The following is a 21154-nucleotide window of genomic DNA, read 5'->3' as shown; positions in this document are numbered from 1 at the left end:
TCTATCTATCTATCAGAAGCTATATCATATCTCTATCTACCAGCAGCTATATCATATCTCTATCTATCTATCTATCTATCTATCTATCTATCTATCTATATCTATCTATCAGCAGCTATATAATATCTCTATCTATCTATCTATCTATCTATCAGAAGCTATATCATATCTCTATCTATCTATCTATCTATCTATCTATCTATCTATCTATCTATCTATCTATCTATCTATGTACAACATCTATATCATATTTATCTATCAGCAGCTATATAATATCTCTATCTATCTGTCTGTCTATCAGAAGCTATATCATCTATCTGTCTATCTATCTGTCTGTCTGTCTGTCTATCTATGTAACAACATCTATATCATATCTATCTATCAGCAGCTATAACATATCTCTAAGTATCTATCTATCTATCTATCTATCCTATATCTATCTGTCTATCTATCTATCTATCTATCTATCAGCAGCTATATAATATCTCTAAGTATCTATATATCTATCTATCTTCTATCTATCTAACAGCAGCTATATCTATGTATCTATCAGCAGCTATATCTATCTGTCTATCTATCTATCTATCAGCAGCTATATCTATCTATCTATCTATCTATCAGCAGCTATATCTATCTATCTATCTATATATCTATATATCTATCTATCAGCAGCTATATCTATCTATCTATCTATCTATCAGCAGCTATATCTATCTATCTATCTATCTATCTATCTATCTATCTATCTATCTATCAGCAGCTATATCTATCTATCTATCTATCAGCAGCTATATCTATCTATCTATCTATCTATCTATCTATCTATCTATCTATCTATCTATCAGCAGCTATATCTATCTATCTATCTATCTATCTATCAGCAGCTATATAATATCTCTAAGTATCTATCTATCTATCTTCTATCTATCTAACAGCAGCTATATCTATGTATCTATCAGCAGCTATATCTATCTGTCTATCTATCTCCTATCCATCTCATATCTCTCTGTAACATAATGTATTCCATACCTATCCTAATATTAGATCTCACGGTCACAGATCTTTCCTTACTGTGGGACCCAGAGTGCGTCATCTTACGTGTCTTCCCTCACCCCCAAATGAATGCTAATGAGATGCTGCTAATGTCACCTTTGTCGTTGATCTCTCCCATTTTTCCATGGACTTTTGGGAGAGATTATGAGAGTCACACCCCCTGCTCAGTATAAATAGCTGTAGCAGCAGCCGGTGACAGTCAGCAGCCAGAGCCTCTGCCCAGGACCAACCTCAAGAGCTTACTCTCTCCTCAGCGCATACAGAGGCATGTACTCCCGCAAAACAGAGAGGCCGCGGCGAGTAAAGTCTTTTGACTCCATGAACATAAATGTCGATGAAAACCAGATAAATAACGAGGTAAGAGGGATATTATTATTATATATTATCATTTTATCTTATTCAGTAAGTAGATTTTCAACAAACGTGTTGACCCCAATTGGTAGACATTCTTAATATATGTCTCAGTCAGTAGAATAAATGATAGGTCCTTAAATAACAAAAACAATTCAAAGCTAATTTAATTGGGGCTAGAAAGTAATTTTTATGAAATAAAAAAATTGAATGTTTTTATTTAGTTTTGAAACTACACAAGGAAACGGCTGCAATAAGGAGCAGAAATCCATTCTATAAGTATGAAATACCGAGCAGAACATGCTATCACGCCTGATGTGTACAGTGCAGTATATAGCTGTAATACGTGTATACCGTTCAGATAATGCAACAAGCTCATGATTATTTGTTACTACGAGTTGTTGCTGACAGACGTCACGACATCCTCAGGAAGAGTGACAGCGCAAATATTTTGGCGTGAAATAAACGGCTGATTATATGAATTTCCTGGTGAGTGATCTTGGGGAATAAACCAAAAAGCATCAAAGACCCAATTGGTAGAACTACTGAATTAACTGGAATTTGGGATAACAGTGTTAGGTTGTTTATTTAGCACTAAAAAAATAATTTTATTATATGTTTGTTTTTTTTTAGAAAATAATTTTTTATTATTGCATATTAGGCATTTTTAGATGTCCTTATAGACCCAGTGATGGGTATACAGTAAATCCATAATAACACGGTTTCATTAGCAGGTACAAATTAATTTCCTGCAATCTTTATTACCAGAATAGTCAGGGGGCAAACGCAGGATCTCTAGAGGGGGGTTTCCTAATAGAATCCACAGTTTCCTGCTCTGCAGAACATTAGAGCAAGTGCTGGAGTCTGGTGGAGAGGTAGACGAACCTACACAGACCCTGAACACACACACACACACATATATATATATATATATATATATATACACAGAGCCGGTCATATGCATAGGCAAACTAGGCAATTGCCTAGGGCATTTGATATGTCTAGGGGCATCAGCAGCTTCTACTGATTAAAATGATATGCGGCATGCCTATATTCTGTGTGTAGCATTTCATATGCAGATACAGCCACAATCTCACACAGTACATAGGCATAGGCTGAAACTGCTTGTGCATCCTAGCCACATAGCAATGCAAATAAGATGCATTTTCATAAAAGGTGCCCGATGTTAGCATTGAGGGAAGATTTGTGAGGACACATCTGTATCCAAGCAGAGGCAGAGGTCACAGTGTTAGTGGCAGTGTGAGTGCTGTGTGCATGTGAGTGGGTTGGTTGTGCAGTAGTGTTCAGAATATGTGTAAGGAGCATTATGTGTGTCATGTAAAAATGCATTAATAATGTGCAACATATGTGTAAGGGGCACTATGTGTGTCATTATGTGTATAAGGGCATTAATAATGTGCGGCATATGTGTGACAGGGTACTACTGTATGTGTGTCATTATGTGTATAGGGGCACTAATAATGTGCAGCAAATGTGTAGGGGCACTGTGTGTGTCATTATGTGTATAAGGGCATTAATATTGTGAAGCATATGTGTAAGGGACATTATGTGTAAAAGGGCATTAATAAAGGTTGTCATAATGTGTAAGGTGCATTATGTTTATAAGTACATTAATAATGTGTCTCATATGTGTAAGGGGCATTACTGTGCGGCATTATGTGTATAAGGTGCTCTACTATGTGGCGTTGCGTATAGAAAGGGCACTACTGTGTCATCTAATGTGAATAAGGAGCAATTCAGTGTGATATAATGTGAATAAGGAGCTCTACTGTGAGGAATAACGTTTATAAGGTAAAGTGATACTACTGTGGGATGTAATATGAATTATGGACACTATCACATGTTCAAATGTGAATAAAGTTGCAGTAGTGTGTGGCGTAATTGGAATTGGGGTTACTATTGTGTGGCCATGACCCTTGCCAGCAAAAACACACCACTTTTTGGGCTGTGCACCAAATATGCGAACTGTTCCTATTTAAAATATAGGGGGTACAAATACCAAAATAAGGACTGCTATGGATGAGGGGTGATGGTGCTGGGAAAGAGGTGCAAGGTCAGAGGCGGAACTAGCGGTGGTGCTAGGGGGCACCAGCCAAAATCTTGCCTAGGGCATCATATTGGTTAGGGCCGGCTCTGTATATACATACACATTACAATATTAATAATTAACCCTATAGATGGTCTAAAGGAGGGTTGGGGTACTGGCCTGGACAGGCATGTTGACCAGCCCGGAGGCAGCTGCCGGGTGTAAAGCTATTTGCGGCGCGCAGCTTCCTGGGAGATGTAGTATATATATATATATATATATATATATACTGTGCACTGTATTCAATGTACAGTGTGAGAAAACTACATCTCCCATGATGTAGTGCGCGGCAGACAACTCTGTGTGCGCCGCCGGTCCTACTTCCCCGCTATCTGGGAAGACTGACTGCCACAGAGCACCGCCCTCCACTGCTGCAGTGGTTGTAGCTGCCACTAGCCGCCGCTGCCCCGCCAGCCCCTCCACTAACCAGGGAGCCGGGTTGCACTGTCCGTGTGGCAGCTGTAGCTACCACCAGCCGACGCTGCTACTGCCGTCCCTCCGGCTTCCCCTCTAACTGGGGAGCCGGCGACCACAAAGACATGGCTGCGGCGGCCTCTGCTAGCCGCAGCCCATTGCACTTAAATGAGAACCACCTGTCCGGCCGGCTGTGCTGCGGATTCAGGACCTGGACCAGTGGTGTGAGTGTATATACTGGGGCATTATGTGTGTCTGTCATTACTGGGGGCAGTGTGTGTGAGCAGCTATTACTGTGGCCATTATTTTTAAGGCCACGCCTACTTTCCTAGGAGAGCGTGCACATTGCGCTTAAAAAATGGCCCGTGAATGATGTCGAAAAAATCCAAATGGTCCTTGGCAGGAAAAAGGTTCCCCACCGCTGGTCTACAGTATAGAATGTATAAAACATCCTATAACAAGTTTCTTCACCCCCCCGTCACCCGGCCCCATAGCACTGCATGCTAATATGGACGAGATTGTCCATATTGGCCCGCATGTTTAAACGAGCCAGCACCAACGTCGAACGAGCGCGGGGCCGCACATCATTCATCGTTGGTGCCTTCACACTGAAAGATATGAACGATATCTCGTTCATTAATGAACGAGATCGTTCATATCGCTCAGTGTAATCGGTAAATGTGTAGGGCCCATAAGCTTTGTGTGAACTGTGTGGAGGGGAGTGAATGTCTTATGCTGCAGCTGACATTATTCCTCGTTCTTGTACATTAATAAAGAGTATTTCTCCGACTGTATGCCCCACGATTCCGTCCTCGACAACTGTTTCCCAGAGTGATTGGAACCAATACCACTTTTACTGATTTACAGTGCATCCGGAAAGTATTCACAGCGCTTTACTTTTTCCACAATTTGTTGTTACAGCCTTATTCCAAAATGGAATAAATTAATTTTTTCCCTCAAAATTCTACACACAATACCCCATAATGACAACGAAAAAAAGTTGTTTTGAGATTTTTGAAAATTTATTAAAAATAAACAACTAATAAATCACATGTACATAAGTATTCACAGCCCCTACCATGAAGCTAAAAATTGGCTCAGGTGCATCCTCTCTTAATTAAGTTCCATATGCAAGGAAACAGAAAAATAGCATATAGTGTAGTATATTTGTATAGGGAAAATTTAATACAGAAATTAAATACAGATAAAACAAATTTCACACATTAAAACACGTCTTTGTCTCAAAGTTCCAAATGGAGGATAATAGGGTGGAGGATTACCAGAAACAAAGTGTTAGTGGGCGTTTAAGATGTAACCTTAGGGCAACTGGCTCCGGAACCTGGTTCCCTCATCCACGACACAGTCTCAGAGAGAAGTGATCCTGTGTGGAAGTCCTTGTACTCAGCAGGAGAGTGGAGCACCTACCAAGCTTGACCAAGGGAAAAGGCTGACCAGACGACTGTGTTAAATTTTCCCTATACAAATATACTACACTATGGGGGTAATTCCAAGTTGATCGTAGCAGGAATTTTGGTAGCAGTTGGGCAAAACCATGTGCACTGCAGGGGAGGCAGATATAACATGTGCAGAGAGAGTTAGATTTGGGTTTGGTGTGTTTAATCTGCAATCTAATTTGCAGTGTAAAAATAAAGCAGCCAGTATTTACCCTGCACAGAAATAAAATAACCCATCCAAATCTAACTCTCTCTGCAAATGTTATATCTGCCACACCTGCAGTGCACATGGTCTTGCCCAATTGCTGACTTTCTTGCTGCTGCGATCAACTCAGAATGACCCCCTATATGCTATTTTTCTGTTTCCTTGCATATGGAACTTAATTAAGAGTGGATGCATATATGAAGTATTAAGGGAAGTATTGTTTTAAATTTCTTCTTCACGTTAAAGGGCTTAAACGTGCAACTGACATTCACAGATTTAGCGCACCCTGTTGTACCTATTCCATACACATCCACATTTTCACTCTGGTATAGGGGAATAGCATTGGTGCAAACGGGGTTTGCTGCTCTCAATCTGAATTGGCGCCATATAAGTTCTTTGAATCTTCTTATTATCAGGTGCATCCTGTTTCCACTGATCATTCTTGAGATGTTCCTACAGCTTAATTGGAGTCCACCTTTTGTAAACTCAGTTGATTGGACATGATTTGGAAAGGCACACACCTGTCTATATAAGGTCCCACACTTGACAGTGCATGTCTGAGCACAAACCAAGCATGAAGCCAAAGGAATGGTCTGTAGACCTCCGAGACAGAATTGTCTCGAGGCATAAATCTGGGGAAGGGTGCAGAAAAATATCTGCTGCTTGGAAGGTCCCAATGAGCACCGTGGCCTCCATCAACCGTAAATGGAAGAAGTTCGGAACCTAGAGCTGGCCGGCCGTCTAAACAGAGCAATCGGGGGAGAAGGGCCCTAGTCAGGGAGGTTATCAAGAACCCGATCGTCACTCTGTCATAGCTACAGCATTCTTCTATGTAGAGAAGAGAACCCTCCAGAAGGACAACCATCTCTGCAGCAATCCACCAATCAGGCCTGTATGGTAGAGTGGCCAGACGGAAGCCACTCCTTAGTAAAAAAGCACATGGCAGCCCGCCTGGAGTTTGCCAAAATGCACCTGAAGGACTCACAGACCATGAGAAACAAAATTCTCTGGTCTGATGAGACAAAGATTGAACTCTTTGGTGTGAATGCCAGGCATCACGTTTGGCGAAAACGAGGCACCACTCATCACCAGGCTAATACCATCCCTACAGTGAAGCTTGGTGGTGGCAGCATCATGCTGTGGGGATGTTTTTTAGTGGCAGGAACTGGGAGACTAGTCAGGATAGGGGGAAAGATGAATGCAGCAATGTACAGAGACCTCCTGGATGAAAACCTGCTCCAGAGCGCTCTTGACCTCAGACTGGGGCGATGGTTCATCTTTCAGCAGGACAACGACCCTAAGCCCACAGCCAAGATATCAAAGGGGTGGCTTCAGGACAACTCTGTGAATGTCTGAGTGGCCCAGCCAGAGCCCAGACTTAAATCCGATTGAACATCTCTGGGGAGATCTGAAAATGGCTGAGCACCAACGCTTCCCATCCAACCTGATGGAGCTTGAGAGGTGCCGCAAAGTGGAATGGGCGAAACTGCCAGAAGATAGGTGTGCGGCATCATATTCAAAAAGACTTGAGGCTGTAATTTCTGCCAAAGGTGCATCAACAAAGTAGTGAGCAAATGCTGTGAATACTTATGTACATGTGATTTCTTAGGGGGTAATTCAGACCTGATCGCTAGGGTGCGATTTTTTGCAGGCCTGCGATCAGATAGTCGCTGCCTACAGGGGGAGGGATAATTCGCTGTGCTGGTTTGCGAACGCTTTTGTAGCAGAGCTGCACAAACATCAGCCCAGGACTTCCTCAGCTGCTGCGTTTGTTTCAAGCTGATGGGGGCCGGAGCTGACGTCAAACACCCTCCCTGAAAATGACTGATCCCGTCTGCATTTTTCTGGACACTCCCGGAAAACGCTCAGTTACCACACACAGACGGCTTCTTCCTGTCAATCACCTAGCTTATGCTCCTGCCATCGCTTTTTTGCACCATCCCGTCGCTAGGCACCGAGGCCCATTGCAGTCATCCGACGCATCGGCGCATTGTGTTGCATACGCAGTTCAGATCTGATCGCCCGCTGTGTGAAAACGCACAGCAGCGGTCAGGTCTGAATTACCCCCTTAGTTTTTTATTTTTAATAAATTAGAAAAAAAAAAAAAAACCCCACTTTTTTCACGTTGTCATTATGGGGTATTGTGTGTAGAATTTTCAGGGAAAAATTAATTTATTCCATTTTGTAATAAGGCTGTAACATAACAAAATGTGGAAAAAGTGAAGCGCTGTGAATACTTTCCAGATGCACTGTATGATTGGGGTCTCAGACAGCTATCAGCTTGGACAAACCACGTGACCACCGAGTGTAAAGACATGTTGGCTCAATGTCAGAGATATGTGCAGCCTGATGAGTAAGTGGCTGCACTTTACCCCCCGGCGGTGTACCTATCCCCTCCACCAAATCCCCCCACCCCCAACCCCCGGCGGTGTACCTCCCCCCCCCCCCCCCCCCCCCGGCGGTGTACCCCAGTGCTTGAGATGCCTCCTGAATTTGCAAACTTTACCCTGACATTTTTATTCTTGCATATCCTCTAAGTTCAGGTGGACGTATCGGTGGTAGGCATGCTGTTTTCGTCCAAGTTTTGGGGGACTGCAAATCCAAGCAAGAAGCATTCTGGGGTGGAAAGGGGGGCTAAGATTTTTTCTGCAATCATGGACAAAGCTAGTTGGGACAGATTTCTAGAGCTGTCTTACTGCATTTCTTACCTGCAAATAGTAGGTATTTTTTTTGGACTAAGCACAGTGAACGCTGGACGGGTGTCCCCACATTACTGAGGAGCTGTATCCTGCAGTTTCTATAGCTTTCCTATAAACCAGTCATTAATCCCATGACATCCACCATCAAAGTGGGAGCACTCATCGCCTAGTACAGTCTGTCTCAGCCCACAGTCTCCCAACCCTGTTACATTCTATCATCCGGCTGCTTAAGGTTTGCTGAGGATTACGTGGGATCTGGTCTCCAGACAGCCTAAGAAGGTCACTGAAGAGCAGGCTGTGCCTGCAACTCCCTCCGGCCACTCACGGTCACTGTCTGCATTGGGTCACACCTGTTCTCTAGGATCTATGAGACTGCATGTAATGCATTAGCAGCAACCACTTGTCTCTAGGAATCACATATTGGTGCACACGTTCTGGTGTGTGTATATATATATATATATATATATATATATATTGTAACAGGAGTCTTGCTAGAATGCGCTCTGCTACAAAAATTCCACCAACAACCAACTCCAGGCTTGTGCAAAAACTACAAATACCTTTTATTCAGGTAGCTCAAAGACAAAGATACACATAAAACAAAGATGACTGTCTTTAGTATAAACTACCAGGGAGGTTAGGCCCTGCCTCACTCCCTCTTACTTAATAAGGAACCCTTCCGGTCCCGGCATCCTGACACTAGTGGCCCAGCCCTCCGGATCCCACTGTCCCTAGCAGACCTATCACCTGGACACTAACTGCCGTCAGGAGCCCTGACTCATGGGAGAGACTCTGCTTTAAACCCAGCACCCAGGTGCTGACTGATGAAGGAGCTTCTTGGGCTAAGAAGCCTATAAGACCTGGTCTATGTGTATGTATATATATATATATATATATATATATATATATATAGCGCTGTTCCACATCTAATTTCTGCAATCATAGATGAGTATTTGCCATTAACGTATATGTCAGAGTATACTATTATTGATGATTACAGGCTACACATAGACAAACTTGATTGTAAGCTCTTGATACAAGTATGTATTCATCTTGGCAACATTTCTCAGAAACTAAAAATATATAAGACAGACATGGGGCTAAATTTACTAAACGGTGGTTTGTGAAGCCACTGTTTCGTCATCAGATTCAGGGCCAAATCCATGTTTGTACGCAATGCCAATATTTTCGCAACGGAGCGATTATCAGCAGACTGCGCATGTGCTGCAACCGTACCGCTAGATTCAGAAGGGCGATAATATAAATTGCAGAACAAGGAGTATTTCATATTTAATATTATTGCCTGTTTAAACCCAGCAGCCGTAGCCTAAGAAGACGCGGTGGCTTTGAAAAACGGGTCTTTATAAATTTCTCCCCATGGAGTTAAATGTCTTGTTACTGCTGCCGTTTGCTCTGTTTAGATTCTCTCATCAGGTGTGACTAGTCAATAAGGGTCACGTGTGTCCGGGATCACAGATGGCTGATGTATCATCTCAGCTCTTGGTTTAGATTGTCAAAGGTTTCACAGCTGGTTTTACCTTTTTGTGTCTTTCAGTTAATTAAGTCAAATTATATGAAGATTGAAGACAATAAGGAGAACAATGAATGCGTTGCGGAGAGGGGACGCGCGTCCGTCATTGTGTCTCTGAAAAATGAAGTTGATGGACTCGTGAAAGTGCTGAAAGTTTTCCAGGTACAGCAAATATTGCCGGCTCAGGCTTACGGCCCAGGTCCAGGACATAGCGCTCATACCAGGGGATGCTGAAATCTTGTTTTCCCATCTGCCTAGTACTCCCAGTACACACCAACTCTGCCTCCTAGACATGCACCTACACAGGGGCGCAAGTCCATACCAGGTGCCCAGATGCAATATAGACATTTGAGCATGTGCAGTAGCACAGCTGAGGGGGAAAGGAGAAAGTAATATGCCAGTTTGGATCAACTCTTCCCCCAGTTCTCTTCAGCCGCATCCAGTGCTGTCTCAACAGTAGTGTAGGCCCCTGGACACAGCAATGCGCTGGGCCCCCTACCCATCCTTCAGAGGAAGGGCTGGGGGATGCTATCAGTGGCAGGTTTGATGTCCCGCGGGCGGTAGGGGGTGTTCTATCTTTCGCACAGCATGTAGGACCTGGAGCAGTAATTTCTGCTAATTACTCCTTTACTGAACAGATGGGGCTAAACTGTACAAGGGGGCATTGGGCTGAATGAAGAAGCCCCGGTACATGACTTCCAGGGTGGTAGGGGGTGTTTAATACGCAGGAGAGGAGTGGATAGTGAAGTGGGCTTAATATTTATAATTTTCCGGTGGGAGGGCAGATTGCTTGACTGCAGATATCTCAAGTGTCTGAAAATATGTTTCTTAGCTTTAAATGGGATAAAAAAAACTAGAGAGTCCCACCTTTCAGGAGGTTCTGGGGACATTGGGATCAGAGTTCAGGAGCCAGAGCAATTCACCAATGACAATATAAAACTGCATATTAGGCGTGTGGAGCTGGAGCAGGGACCAGCTGCTGGAAGGCTGATATCTCTGGTTCTGGGCATAGTAGAGACAAGCTGCCAGTGTCCACTGAAAGGGGAGAGTCCCAGATTTTGAATTATATCCTCAGAAAAACTCTAAGTCAGACAGAACCCAAGATATCTGGCTGGGAAGAGCAATTAACCGGCTTGGATGGGGACCACTGCTTTCAAGTCGGATATCTCCGGTTCCCCAGGGCCAATTTTCAAAAATCTGGTACCCCTGGAAAGAGGGGACCCTCAGCTATCAGCCTATGGCCCTTATACTCCTGGGGCCCTTGGGCAAGAGCCCATTGAGCCCATACGAAAAGACGGCCCTGGCCTCATCCCCCTTGTGTCTGTTCAGCCTCATTCCCCCATGTTTCTACAGCTCCACCCCTGCAGTTTCTTTCCAGCCCCCCAGTGCCACTTCAGCCAACCCCTTCTGTCTCACCAGCACCAGCCAGCTCCTTCTCTCACCCAGTGGCGCTACCAGGGGGGGGTTCCGAGCACCCAGAAACCCCCCTCCACTAAAAAAAAAAAAAAAAACTTTTTTTTTTTTTTTTTTGTAGCTGCATGAGTATTATTAATGGCTGTCTAGCGTCCTCTGCAGCCTGCTGTCTTCCTGGTGGCACTTGTACGTGCAATAAAAGTTTACTTTATTTTAATTATAGTACATATATATCCATGTGCATACATATATACACATGTATATACATACATACATATAAACACACACACACATATGATATATATACATGTGTATATATACACGTGTACTGTATGTGTGTGTGTATATACATATATATATATATGCATGTTTAATATGCTATGTGTATATGTATGTGTATATATATATATGTATGTGTATGTGTGTATACATATATATATATATATATATACACACACGGTATATATATATGGGGTGGTCTTCAGTATGCCGACTGACGGGATCCCGGCGCACAGTATACCGGCGCCGGCATACCGACAATTGTTCTCCCTCGTGGGGGTCCACGACCCCCCTGGAGGGAGAATAAAATAGCGTGGTGCGCATAGCGCGCCACCGTGCCCGTGGCGAGCGCAGCGAGGCCGCAAGGGGCTCATTTGCGCTCGCCACACTGTCGGTAAGCCGGCGGTCGGGCTCCCGGCACCGGTATGCTGGTCGCCGGGCGCCTGTCCGCCGGCATACCATAGTGAACCCTATATATGTGTAGATATGTATGTATGTGTATATATATATATATATATATATATATACACACACACACACACACACACACACACACACACACACACACTAGCTTTACGGACCCAGCATATACTGGGTCACCTCAGTCCCCACCCCCGTGATTGGCTCCACCCAGTTCTGGAAACCCCCCCATGCAAATCCTGCGTTTGCCACTGTCACCAGCTCCCCAGTTCCAGCCAGCCCACTTCTGTCTCTCTAGCCCAGGGCCAGCGACTTTCTGTCTCTCCATCCCCAGTGAGAAACCTTCTATCTCTCCAGCCCCAGCCAGCCCTCTTCTGTCTAACCAGCCACAGCCAGCCCCCTTCTGTATCACCAGCTCCAGACAGACCCTTTTCTGTCTCTACAGCCCCAGCCAGCCCCCATTTTGTGTTTCCAGCCCTAGCCAGTGACCTTCTGTCTCTCCATTTTTAGCCAGCCCCCTTCTGTCTCACCAGCTCTCCAGCCAGTCCTCTTCTTTCTCTCCAGCCCAGAGCCAGCGACCTTCTATCTCTCCATCCCCAGTGAGAAACCTTCTATCTATCCAGCCCCAACCAGCCCCCTTCTGTCTTTCCAGCCCCAGCCACAGCCAGTCCGCTTCTGTCTCACCAGTTCCCCAGCCCCAGCCAGCCCCCTTCTGTCTCACCAGCCACAGACAGCCCCTACTGTCTCCCCAGCTCCAGCCAGCCAAATCTGTCTCACCAGCCCCAGCCAGAACCTCCTATCTCACCAGCTCCTTAACCCTAGCCAGTCCTGATTGTGTGTCTCTAGCCTCAGCCAGCCCTCTTTTGTTTCTCCAGCCCATCCTGTCTCTCCAGCCCCAGCCAAGGACCTTCTGTCTCTCCAGCCCCAGCCAGCTCCCTTCTGTCTTACCAGCTCCCCTGCTCCAGCCAGCCTCCATTCTGTCTCTCCAGCCCCAGCAAGCAATCTTCTGTCTCTTCAAGCCCAGCTAGTGACTTTCTGTGTTTCCAGCCCCAGCGAGCCATCCTCTGTAACACCAACTCCCCAGCCAGCACCCTTCTCTCTCACTACTCCAAGTCCGTGCCTTTCTGTCTCACCAGCTCCAGCCAGCCCCCTTCCGTCTCTCCAGCCCCAGCCAGTGACCTTCTGTCTAACCAAGTACAGCGATCTCCAGCTAGCTCTCTTTTGTCTCTCTAGCTTCAGCCAGTCCCCTTCCATCTCACAAGCACCAGCCAGCCCCCTTCTGTCTCACAAGCATCAGCCAGCCCCCTTCTGTCTTTCTAGACCCAGTCAACCCCCTTCTGTCTCAATAGCTATCATCTCCAGCCAGTCCCATTCTGCCTCACCAGCTCATCAGCCCCAGCCAGCCCCCTTCTGTCTCTCGAGCCCCAGCCAGCCCCCTTCTGTCTCTCGAGCCCCAGCCAGCCCCTTCTGTCTCTCAAGCCCCAGCCAGATCCATTCTGTCTCATCATGAGATGACGCGGAGGCACAAAATGTGACAAAACACAAATACCCCCAGCTCTTGCCTGATGCCATATTTAGGTCCTTTAGTGAAGTAGAAATATCTTAGCAGATGTACAAGGAATGCCCCTAAAACTTGCTTCTGTTACCCCTGTATATGAATACAGCAATCTCATTCCACAAAGGAAATCCTACTTCTACACTGCCCCACTAGGCGTTCAGTCACATCCACCACATTACCTGGTTGGGTACTGCCGTTACCTCACCCAACTCCTCCCCTCTGACTGAGCAAATTCCTCCTCCATAAATCTTGCCATCTTGGCCTGTAAATCTAGGGGCATGGTGGATCCAAAGCACTGCATTTGCGCTTCATGAATTACCCCTAATTAGTGCTTATACCAAATTATACCCGTGGATCACAAACTTTGTCCTGAAGGCATCATAACAATCAAGATTTTAAGTATAGCCATGTTTAAGCACAGATGATTACATCAAACTGACTGAGGTATTAATTAAGTCACCTGTGCTCCAGCGTGGATATCCTTAAAACATGGACTGTTAGGGTGCCTTGAGGACCAAGTTTGGAAACCACTGCCCTATATTGATTTTTCTCTGACGTCCTAGTGGATGCTGGGAACTCCGTAAGGACCATGGGGAATAGCGGCTCCGCCGGAGTCTGGGCACATCTAAAGAAAGCTTTAGGATCACCTGGTGTGCACTGGCTCCTCCCCCTATGACCCTCCTCCAAGCCTCAGTTAGATTTCTGTGCCCGACGAGAAGGGTGCACACTAGGGGCTCTCCTGAGCTCTTTGTGAAAGTTTTAGTTTAGGTTTATTATTTTCAGTGAGACCTGCTGGCAACAGGCTCACTGCATCGTGGGACTAAGGGGAGAAGAAACGGACTCACCTGCGTGCAGAGTGGATCGGGTTTCTTAGGCTACTGGACATTAGCTCCAGAGGGACGATCACAGGTTCAGCCTGGATGGGTCCCGGAGCCGCGCCGCCGGCCCCCTTACAGAGCCAGAAGAGCGAAGAGGTCCGGTGAAATCGGCGGCAGAAGACGATCCTGTCTTCAGATAAGGTAGCGCACAGCACCGCAGCTGTGCGCCATTGCTCTCAGCACACTTCACACTCCGGTCACTGAGGGTGCAGGGCGCTGGGGGGGCAGCGCCCTGAGACGCAATAAATCGATAAAAACCTTATATGGCTAAAATAAATGCATCACATATAACTCCTGGGCTATATGGATGCATTTAACCCCTGCCAAAACATACAGAAAAACGGATGATAAGGACGCCGAGAAAGGGGCGGAGCCTATCTCCTCAGCACACTGGCGCCATTTTCCCTCACAGCTCAGTTGGAGGGAAGCTCCCTGGCTCTCCCCTGCAGTCACTACACTACAGAAAGGGGTTAAAAAAGAGAGGGGGGCACAAATTAGGCGCAGTATAAACAATACAGCAGCTATAAAGGGAAAAACACTTATATAAGGTTATCCCTGTATATATATAGCGCTCTGGTGTGTGCTGGCAAACTCTCCCTCTGTCTCCCCAAAGGGCTAGTGGGTCCTGTCCTCTATCAGAGCATTCCCTGTGTGTGTGCTGTGTGTCGGTACGTTTGTGTCGACATGTATGAGGAGAAAAATGATGTGGAGACGGAGTAGAGTGTCTGTAATAGTGTTGTCACCCTCTAGGGGGTCGACACCTGAGTGGATGTACTGTTGAAATTGCGTGACAGTGTCAGCTTTGTATAAAAGACAGTGGTTGACATGAGACAGCCGGCTACTCAGCTTGTGCATGTCCAGACGTCTCATACAGGGGCTCTAAAGCGCCCGTTACCTCAGATACAGACGCCGACACGGATACTAACTCCTGTGTCGACGGTGAAGAGACAACCGTGATTTCCAATAGGGCCACACATTGCATGATTGATGCAATGGAAAATGTTTACACTTTTCTGATAATATGAATACCACCAAAAAAGGGGTATTATGTTTGGTGAGGAAAAACTTCCTGTAGTTTTCCTGAATCTGAAAAATAAAATGAGGTGTGTGATGATGCGTGGGTTTCCCCCCGATGACAATTGATAATTCTAAAAAGTTATTGGCAGTATACCTTTTCCCGCCAGAGGTTAGGGTGCGTTGGGAAACACCCCCTACAGGGGATAAGGCGCTCACACGCTTGTAAGAACAAGGGCTCTACCCTCTCTTGAGATGGCCGCCCTTAAGTATCCTGCTGATTAAAAGCAGGAGGGTATCCTAAAATGTATTTACACACATACTGGTGTTATACTGCGACCAGCAATCGCCTCAGCCTGGATGTGCAGTGCTGGGTTGGCGTGGTCGGATTCCCTGACTGGAAATATTGATATCCTAGATAAGGACAGTATATTATTGCCTATAGAGCAATTAAAAGATGCATTTCTATATATGCATGATGCACAGCGGAATATTTGCCGACTGGCATCAAGTATAAGTGCGTTGTATTCTACCAGTAAAGTGGTCAGGGATTCCAAACGGCATTTGGAAGTATTGCCTTAAAAAAGGGGATGTACCCTAGGTCGCCTCTCAAAATAAGACGCCGTATTATCAGGCGCAGTCCTGGTTGGCAAGCGGACAAAAGGGTTCCTCTTTTCTGCTCGTGACAGAGGGAGAGGAAAATGGCTGCAGAGATCAGCCAGTTCCCAGGAACAGAAACCCTTTTCCGCCTCTGCCAAGCCCTCAGTATGACGCTAGGGCTTTACAAGTTCAGGCACGGTGGGGGCCCGTTCTCAGTGAATTTCAGTGCGCAGTGGGCTCACTCGCAAGTAGACCCCTGGATCCTTCAGGTAATATTTCAGGGGTACAAATTGGAATTCGAGACGTATTCCCCTCGCCGTTTCCAAAAGTCTGTTTTACCGACGTCTCCCGCTGACAGGGAGGCAGTTTCGGAAGCCATTCACAAGCTGTATTCCCAGCAGGTGATAATTAAGGTACCCCTCCTGCAACAGGGAACGGGGTATTATTCCACACTATTGTGGTACCGAAGCCAGACGGCTCGGTGAGACCGATTTTAAAATCTAAAATCTTTGAACACTTACATACAGAGGTTCAAATTCAAAATTGAGTCACTCAGAGCAGTGATTGCAAACCTGGAAGACTACATGATGTTTCGGGACATCAAGGATGCTTACCTTCATGTCAAAATTTACCCTTCTCACCAAGGGTATCTCAGGTTATGGTACAGAACTGTCACTATCAGTTCAGACGCTGCCGTAGGGATGGTCCACGGCACCCCGGGTCTTTCCTGAGGTAATGACCGAAATGATGATATTCCTTCGAAGGAAGGGAATTTTAGTTATCCTTTACTTGGACGATTCCCTGATAAGGGTAAGATCCAGGGAACAGTTGGAGACCGGTGTAGCACTATCTCAGGTAGTGTTGCGGCAGCACGATTGGATTCTCAATATTCTAAAATCGCAGCTGGTTCCGACGACTTGTCTTCTGTTCCTAGGGATGATCCTGGACACAGTCCAGAAAGAAGGTGTTTCTCCCGGAGGAGAAAGCCAGGGAGTTATCCGAGCTAGTCAGGAACCTCCTAAAACCAGGAAAAGTGTCAGTGCATCATTGCACAAGGGTCCTGGGAAAAATGGTGGCTTCCTACGAAGCAATCCCATTCGGCAGATTCCACGCAAGACTTTCCAGTGGAACCTACTGGACAAATGGTCCGGGTCGCATCTTCAGATGCATCAGCGGATAACCCTGTCACCAGGGACAAGGGTATCCCTCCTGTGGTGGTTGCAGAGTGCTCATCTTCTAGAGGGCGCAGATTCGGCATTCGGGACTGGGTCCTGGTGACCACGGATGCCAGCCTACGAGGCTGGGGAGCAGTCACACAGGGAAGGAATATCCAGGGCTTATGGTCAAGCCTGGAGACATCACTTCACATAAATATCCTGAAGCTAAGGGCCATTTACAATGCTCTAAGCTTAGCAAGACCTCTGCTTCAAGGTCAGCCGGTGTTGATCCAGTTGGACAACGTTACGGCAGTCACCCACGTAAACAGACAGGGTGCCACAAGAAGTAGGAGGGCAATGGCAGAAGCTGCAAGGATTCTTCGCTGGGCGAAAAATCATGTGATAGCACTGTCAGCAGTTTTCATTCCGGGAGTGGACAACTGGGAAGCAGATTTCCTCAGCACGACCTCCACCCGGGAGAGTAGGGACTTCACCCAGAAGTCTTCCACATGATTATAAACCGTTGGGAAAAACTCGACAGGTATTGCGCCAGGTCAAGGGACCCTTAGGCAATAGCTGTAGATGCTCTGGTAACACCGTGGGTGTACCAAATCAGTGTATGGGTTCCCTCCTCTGCCTCTCATACCCAAGGTACTGAGATTGATAAGATGGAGAGGAGTAAGCGCTATATTAGTGGCTTCGGATTGGCCAAGAAGGACTTGGTTACCGGAACTTCAAGAGATGCTCACGGAGGATCCGTGGCCTCTACCTCTAAGAAGGGACCTGCTCCAGCAAGGACCTTGTCTGTTCCAAGACTTACCGCGGCTGCGTTGACGGCATGGCGGTTGAACGCCGGATCCTGAAGGAAAAAGGCATTCCGGATGAAGTCATCCCTATCCTGATAAAAGCCAGGAAGGATGTAACCGCAAAACATTATCACCGCATTTGGCAAAAATATGTTGCGTGGTGCGAGGCCAGTAAGGCTCGACGGAGGAAATTCAACTGGGTCGATTCCTACATTTCCTGCAAACAGGAGTATCTATGGGCCTAAAATTGGGGTCCATTAAGGTTCAAATTTCGGCTCTGTCAATTTTCTTCCAAAAAAGAACTAGCTTCAGTCCCTGAAGTTCAGACATTTGTTAAAGGGGTACTGCATATACAGCCTCCTTTTGTGCCTTCAGTGGCATTTTGGGATCTCCAGGTGGTTTTTGGGTTCCAAAAGTCACATTGGTTTGACCCACTTAAATCTGTGGAGTTAAAATATCTCACAGAAAAAGTGGTCATGCTGTTGGCTCTGGCCTGGGCCAGGCGCGTGTCAGAATTGGTGGCTTTATCCTGTAAAAGCCCTTATCTGATTTTCCATTCGGACAGGGTGGAATTGAGGACTCGTCCTCAGTTTCTCCCTAAGGTGGTTTCAGCGTTCACCTGAACAAAACCTGTTGTGGTGCCTGCGGCTACTAGGGACTTGGAGGACTCCAAGTTGCTAGACGTTGTCAGGACCCGGAAACTATATGTTTCCAGGACGGCTGGAGTCAGGAAATCTGACTCGCTGTTTATCCTGTATGCACCTAACTAGCTGGGTGCTCCTGCTTCTAAGCAGACGATTGCTCGTTGGATTTGTAGTACAATTCAGCTTGCACATTCTGTGGCAGGCCTGCCACAGCCAAAAATCTGTAAATGCCCACTCCACAAGGAAGGTGGGCTCATCTTGGGCAGCTGCCCGAGGGGTCTCGGCTTTATAACTTTGCCGAGCAATTACTTGGTCAGGAGCAAATACGTTTGTAAAATTCTACAAATTTGATACCCTGGCTGAGGAGTGTTAAAGCAGAATATTTATCTTATATAATACCCTTTATGAGGTCTAAGAACACTGTACGCTAACTACGTATGAAGTACCGTAAGGGTACGCACGTTGCGTAACAATCGCTTAGCCGTGGTCGAGACGCTCAAGCGTTACGTTCGCTCACGGCCAAGAGATCACTGGCAGGCACGCTATTGGTTGCCGACTACCGTAATGATTCGCTATAGCGATGCGACCGCTCGAGACCACGAGGAGATCACCAGCGGCGCATACGCTCACAATGTAAAACCTTTATATCTAAACCATAAACAGTGTATTATGCAGTAAACCCTTTGTGTAGTGATATGGTGTAAATGCAACACAGTATAACCTTACTAGCTTAAAAGCAGTTTGAGCGTCACCGACGCTCTGAGAATACTTAACTCTATAAGAAATACACAGATACCTGGGCTTAGGGTCCAACGCCTAATATATATATATTTTGAATGATATACTTGCAAAAGAATTAATACAAATACAAATCATACACTACAATATAACATAGACTAACTAACCAGGTAACTACACAGTAAATACAATACAATTAAGTTTAAGAGAAAAATGAGAGAAAGAGAAGAGAGAGAAAGATATGGCCCATAATAACAAGAGAGAAACAGTATGATTACGGAGAAAAACTTACGCACAAAGGAAACGATCGCATGCGCCTCTGGACATCCAGCTCCCGATTTTCAGCAATGATAACCGTTGAAGAGTGAGAGCTGGATGTGATCGGCCTTTCTATTTATGCCCCACACACAATGCAATTCAATGGTCCCTACAATCTCATTGTTCATTGGACACAGGAATTCCTCCTCGCATTATAACAAAAGGTCATAGGTTGATTCATACAGGTGGGCTGTGACTATTTCCAACAGCTCAGGTGGGAGGGAAACTGGGTTTCCCGCCGCATGGGTAATAAAGTGCAAATAAAGTAAATGTTCATAAACTTCTTATGTCCATAACTATTCGCACGAGCGATTGATCTGCTTCAAACCAACACCGGAATATTTCTAATTAAATATTCTTCCGATGGATACTAAACACCACTGTATTACTCCTGTCTGACCCTTCGTATCAAACAAAGAGGGATTTCTCTGTTCATGAACATTCTATATTAACCAAACTTTCAGAATCTATCAAAGGGACCATGATCTACAAAATACATTATATAGTGAAAATATGTAACGATTGAGTCGCACGCTACGATCACATAAACTCTACCGTAAATACGCATACCGTGCGCCTGCGGGTGCCCGCGACTGTGAGTATGCGCACGTACGGGAGAGCGTACGCATGCGCAGCACGGACCTGTGTGAGGTGCAAATATGGTAGTGTGCATAGAGATATTTTTCTGACTTTGACAGTCCACCCTTTGGCAGTCAACAATAACTGCCACTTCCTGAAAACATTTCAAAAAGAGAAAAATATATGTTAGGGGTTAATACATTTACATGGTTGGGTAAGGGAGGAGAGGAGATGGTAGGAAAAGGGTATGACCTAGTGAGATAGCAGAAGCATGTGTGTATGAATCCGTGCTTGGGGGTCATGTATCATCGTGCCGTACGTGTTTTAAATCAAGCTTCGAGGTATTGCGAAGTATACATTTGAATTCCTTCTTATCCCGTGGTACGGGTCTGTGGATGGGCTGTCAAACTTTACCGAGCTCTTTTCGGCTTTGGTTGTAACAAAATGGGGGAGCACATTTTAGTTGATGATACATGAATGGGGGAGATATGTGATTGCTGATATCTGTGCCTGTATTCCCTATCGACTATGTGTGTCATTACCTGAGGGTTGTAGAAATGAAGAAAAGACATAATTACGGTAAATGCGGTGGTATTCTATGTCAGGTAAATGTACATTCGTCGATTGAGGTCTTGTTTGGTGTCTGTTGAATGCAGTCTTCTTTGTGCTTTTGCTCATAAGGTGCGAGCAAAGCTGTCAATGTCCATAGATTTACAAAAGTGTTGGGCTAGCGTAATTTTAAAATTTCTAGGGAAACTGGGGATCCATGGCATAGTTCATCAAAAATCTGTGTATCAGGTTGTCAAAACTTCTTCTTTAATCTCTCTGTTGTCTGTATATCGGCTCATCAAATTCCTCGTCCAAGTGGGTCTTTTTACCTTGGAGGAAACGGAAAAACAGGTGAAAGAAACGGACCGTAGAAATCGCATTTTCATC

At 45.6% G+C, this 21154-nt stretch overlaps 1 protein-coding gene across 1 annotated transcript in view; it reads left to right on the top strand.

The window, feature by feature from the left end:
- The first annotated feature begins 1260 nt into the window (after nucleotides 1-1260).
- Nucleotides 1261-21154, top strand: part of TPH1 (tryptophan hydroxylase 1) — a 42184-nt gene continuing 22290 nt past the window's right edge. Inside the window, exons 1-2 of the mRNA XM_063946334.1 lie at nucleotides 1261-1410; nucleotides 9839-9976. Coding sequence (XP_063802404.1) covers nucleotides 1321-1410; nucleotides 9839-9976 — 228 coding nt within the window. The 5' untranslated portion in view covers nucleotides 1261-1320. The remainder of the gene's footprint in view (nucleotides 1411-9838; nucleotides 9977-21154) is intronic.

The sequence above is a fragment of the Pseudophryne corroboree genome, chromosome 11 (genome assembly GCF_028390025.1).
Source record: "Pseudophryne corroboree isolate aPseCor3 chromosome 11, aPseCor3.hap2, whole genome shotgun sequence".
Classification (NCBI taxonomy): Eukaryota; Metazoa; Chordata; class Amphibia; order Anura; family Myobatrachidae; genus Pseudophryne; species Pseudophryne corroboree.
This window is presented reverse-complemented; position numbering and strand designations above follow the sequence as displayed.